At 40.6% G+C, this 4715-nt stretch overlaps 1 protein-coding gene across 1 annotated transcript; it reads left to right on the forward strand.

Moving 5' to 3' along the window:
* Positions 1-765: 765 nt before the first annotated feature.
* On the forward strand, positions 766-1904 carry LOC125192329 (polyadenylate-binding protein 8-like). Its single transcript, XM_048089872.1, has 4 exons — positions 766-910; positions 1118-1291; positions 1369-1572; positions 1653-1904. Exons 1-4 carry the CDS (start codon positions 791-793, stop codon positions 1887-1889), a joined length of 735 nt encoding a protein of 244 aa, XP_047945829.1. The 5' UTR covers positions 766-790; the 3' UTR covers positions 1890-1904.
* Positions 1905-4715: the final 2811 nt, after the last annotated feature.

Consider the following 4715-nt stretch of genomic DNA (forward strand, 5'->3'; position numbering starts at 1 on the left):
TGAAATTCTTTCCAACTTGATCACTTGCAGCAACATTTCCATTCAAATTTCTGATTCAGTGTAGGAGACGAAACACCATTCGTGAATCATTCCAGAATCTCTTCAATTCCTAGCCGGTTCGGAGCTCCAACGACCCCGGTCACCAGCTGAATATTGCAGCAGAGACAACACCGGAAAGCTGCCGGGTTGAAGATCGATATTTGCAGTTCACAGCTCCGGCACCGCGCTGGATCTGATGCAGGATGAAGTCGGCAACTCGCCATTGATGACAGAGCAAATCCCGAACAGAATTGGCGACCCACCGAGTTGGGAGCCTGACGAAGCTGGCGACTGGTTGGTATTGCTGCCCCAGTTCACGAACAGAAACGGCGAGCCGCCGGGTTGGTTCTCCCACGAAATCAATTTTACAACGCTGGATTAATGATGAAATGTACAGTAGGACATGGGGGCTTGGTCTTGTGCTAATCTGACTATGAAGTCACAAATTTCTTCCGATCAGAATATAATTAGGATTTGTCAACATACTTATTCCTCTACTGAGCTGTTTTTTTTAATCTCCGAGATCATATAAAGTTAAAACACGTGCTCACAAACATCCAAGCCAGGGTATACCTGCCCTCTATTAACTATTTTTGAATTATTTGCTCAGATCTAGTTTTGCAACCTTGTCAATATACTACAATTGATTCTTAGTGTTTGCATATATGCTTCAAGTTTTCTCATATAATGACTTCATCATTTGTTCTGAAAACTGTGTTATGTGACTTATGTCTAGGCCCAATATTTGCAAATGAGGCCTGTAGCAATGCCACCTTCTATGACTCCTCGTATGCCTATGTATGCTCCTGGTGCACCTGGTATGGGGCAGCAGCTATTTTATGGGCAAGCCCCTGCTATTATTCCTCCTCAGGTGACATTCTCCGAGTTTGCTATGTTCTATATGTATTTTTAGCTGTAAAATTTTCATTTTATAATTGAACAGGGTGCAATTTTGGTAAGTAGTTTTTCAGTGTAATCATCCTTTTATATTATTTGAAGCCACATGCTGTATTCGATATGCATCATCTGTTGTTTGCTATCATCATTTGATAATTCTAATATTTGCAAAATGGTTTAGGCTGGCTTTGGTTATCAGCAGCAGCTTGTTCCTGGACTACGTCCTGGGGGTGCTCCCGTGCCATATTCCTTTGTGCCACTAGTCCAACAGGGTCAGCAGGGCCAACGACCAGGTGGGAGACGAGGAGGTCCAGGGCAACAAAATCAGCAACCTGTGCCAATGATGCAACAGCAGGTTCTACTCAACTTACTAAAGTTTTTAATCATGTGTGATTAAGTATTTTGCTGATCTTGATGTATTATTTTGTTCAGATGATACCAAGGGCAAGGATGTATAGGTACCCTGCTGGTCGTAATGTGCCAGATGCACCCATTCCTGGTGTTGCTGGTGGAGTGCTTCCTGTTCCATATGACATGGCTGGCATACTTCCTCGCGATGCTGCTATTCCACAGCCTATACCAATTTCTGCTTTGGCTTCTTCCCTTGCAAATGCAACACCTGAACAACAGAGGACGGTAAGCAGTTTGCCCATAGTGTACAAATTGTATTTGTTTCTTATCTTGTATAGTGTATATAATGTTCATAGTCTTAACAGATGTTGGGTGAGAACTTGTACCCACTTGTTGATCAACTTGAGCACGAGCATGCTGCGAAGGTTACAGGGATGCTTCTGGAGATGGACAAGACCGAGGTTCTTCATTTGCTTGAGTCGCCTGATGCTTTGAAATCAAAGGTCTCCGAGGCAATGGATGTCCTGAGGAATGTTCAGCAGGCTGGCAGCCCTGCCGACCAACTTGTTTTATTGTCGCTCAACGACAACCTTGTTTCTTGAAAATGATGGTCTGAACCACATTTTGCTAGCGAAGGGGTTTTAAAATGTAGGATTTGTGGATTTGTGATTCTTAAAGATGGTAATCGAGAGAGGTATAGGTAGATTGGTAAGACATATTGGAAGTAGAAGAACATAGGAAAATCTTTGTTGTGTATATTTCTTGTATTTTGAGATGCCTTGCCCTAGTATTTAAATGGATATTTGAGGCTCTCAGACTGCATCAATAAATACAATTTTGGAACTCTACACAACTAGGAAATCTACCATAATAAAAGAGTTCTGGGAACTCTAATGTATACATATATAAAAAGCGAGTTTTGGCATAATTTTAAATACTATATTTAGTTTTGGGTGCCATTGCAATTAATCTAAAATTTAGATACAAATTTAAAGTCACGTAGGGCAGTTTCATATGTACTATAAATGTAATCCACGATGTAATAAAATTAATGTTCCCAATCATGCGTTTAGGAATTTGTATTAGTACTCCATATAGTAAAATTAATTTTCCCACGCTGAAATTATATTAAACTTTATTCCATTTTTTAATGTATAATATGAAAAAAATAGTTTTAAAATTAGGAAATTAAAGATTTTTTATTCTTATTGTAAGGAGTGAATGAAAGATTTTGAAATATGATCCTAATTAATTAATTTATAAAAAGTAATAAATTTCTGTAATTGAATAACTGAAAAACCATATAGATTAAACACGCGTCTAGCAAGATTTATGAAATATACTTACATGACTGAATGAAAAATGGTGGCACACAAAAAATATTGTTATAGAACAAATTTAGCGCCCTTGAACGTTACAGATTTGCAAACTTAATTGAGTGCCTTGTGCACGTTTTTTTTTGCTAATATAATTTGCATATTAATTATTAAATCAATGTGATGCCGTTGCGCAATTAAAATTAATATTAGTAAATGCTAATAATGCCTAATTATTGCACCGCTTTGCTTCAAATGTATATTTAAATACCGAGTCCTCATTTTCAATCTCCAATTTTATGGTTATTTTCTTCTAAGTTTCTCTTTTGTTCTTTTCTTATTTGTTTATCCTTTTTAATTAGGTTTATTGGTGTTTATGTCTTCCTTCAGAGAGTAGGGATTTTGATTCGAATACAATTTATATGACACAGGAAGAAGAAAGAGAGCAACAAAAGGAGGAAGTTTTGCATGGTAACAATCTCTGTATTCTTTGAAGGTGTTATTTTTTCTATTATCTAAATTTTGTTCTGTTGTCCTTCACATGTGCAAGGCTTAATGCAAATAAGCATGCACTCCATGTCGACGATAATGAAAAATGAGCATTTAGCGCCAAAGTCTTGCAAGGACAGTAGTTGGGAGATAACAACACAAATAGGATTTGTGTCTATGATGTGGATATGGTGCTCATATCCTACTGTGTTTCGTTTCTTATCAATTCTTTATATGTTTGAAAATCTTATAAACGATCTATTACTTGTGAATACTAGCATAATCCTATTTAGACTATTTCATGCTTGGTTTAAATTTTGAAAATTGGAGAAGATTAAGCGTCAAACAGAAGATGGAGGCTTCTTCAAGCATGAAGAAGAGGAAGCTATCATTTTTTTAACCTAATTGAATCTATTAAATAGAAATAGGTCAATTTGATTGTTAACCCAATTCAATTAGTGGGTTTCAACATGTTACGAACGCCCCCGACGTCCCTGCGGAGACCACCAACGTGGTGAGGAGCGCGGCAGAACCGGGGCTATGCGAGGAAGAAGGAGCTGAACCGGATGCAAGCGACGGAGTCGAGGAACCAAGTAAATCATGCACGACGGCGGCGAGGGAATTGAGGCCAAGGGAGAACCTTTAACCGCCGGAGAAGTATCGCGACTTTGCTACGAAGTAGGAGGGAGTCTTTTAGTATTTTTTTCCTTGTTTAGTTATTTCTTTTTATTTTATTTTTTGATAAACTATTTTTATTTTGCAATTTCAGTCGGGCGAAATTATAAGCACCGTTCAGGTTTTCTTTGTTGGTTCTTTCCCGAATGGATTAGGTAAGTCGAACCAACCCTAGGGTCCTTAGTCTATAAATAGGGCTATTTCATTGACTTTTGATTTTATGAATGAAATATTTTTCCCAAGCTATCGTTCAATTCACTCATCAAACCCTAAGCTGTCGACGGGAAAACCCGCGCCAGCCTTTCAAATTACCGCCACCGTGCTCACCGAGCCGCCGGCAACCAGCAAATCTCACCGTAAGATAGATAATCGGAACCGTTACGGAGCACATCTGTAACATGTGGTGCTTTCATCCAGTACTCATGGCATCAAGCGTAGTCGGCTTAACCGACCCGCCTCCACCACCGCCACCACGCCCATCCGGCGCGAACGCCACTCCGATTGGCACATCGCGTAACACTGGAAAAGGTGTGGTTGGCCCAATCACCCAGGGTTTCGACATGATGACCCAAAGATTTGATAAGTTGGAATCCAGATTATATCGCACCGACCGGCGTGTCGACGATCCGGAGACTCCAGAGGATCACAACCTGGGACCGGGATATACACACGGAGAGGAGGACGATTGGGAGTTAGAGAATCATGACACCAAATTTCGTAGGGATTACGACGAAGTCGACCGATACCATAATGTAGGGCTCCGTTACCGCGGAGGCCAGGGTCGACATCGCCGCAGAGAGACAACGTTGGCGGCCGGCTTCAGAGGCCGAGGGGGACGAAATCAGCCCCTCGGGGGGGGGCGAGACCTCCAATACTATGATCAGCGCCGCCAGCGTACTAATTGGGATGCACCTCGACACAATCTGGAGGACTGGGACGAGGATGATG

This window comes from Salvia hispanica, chromosome 6 (genome assembly GCF_023119035.1).
Source record: "Salvia hispanica cultivar TCC Black 2014 chromosome 6, UniMelb_Shisp_WGS_1.0, whole genome shotgun sequence".
Lineage (NCBI taxonomy): Eukaryota > Viridiplantae > Streptophyta > Magnoliopsida > Lamiales > Lamiaceae > Salvia > Salvia hispanica.

Excerpts from the sequence above, each read along its gene's own strand:
- LOC125192329 (XM_048089872.1), top strand. The coding sequence starts at position 791 with ATGAGGCCTGTAGCAATGCCACCTTCTATGACTCCTCGTATGCCTATG. Across the intron at positions 911-1,117 it reads CTGCTATTATTCCTCCTCAG|GCTGGCTTTGGTTATCAGCA; the intron begins GTGACATTCTCC and ends AAAATGGTTTAG. Across the intron at positions 1,573-1,652 it reads CACCTGAACAACAGAGGACG|ATGTTGGGTGAGAACTTGTA; the intron begins GTAAGCAGTTTG and ends TAGTCTTAACAG.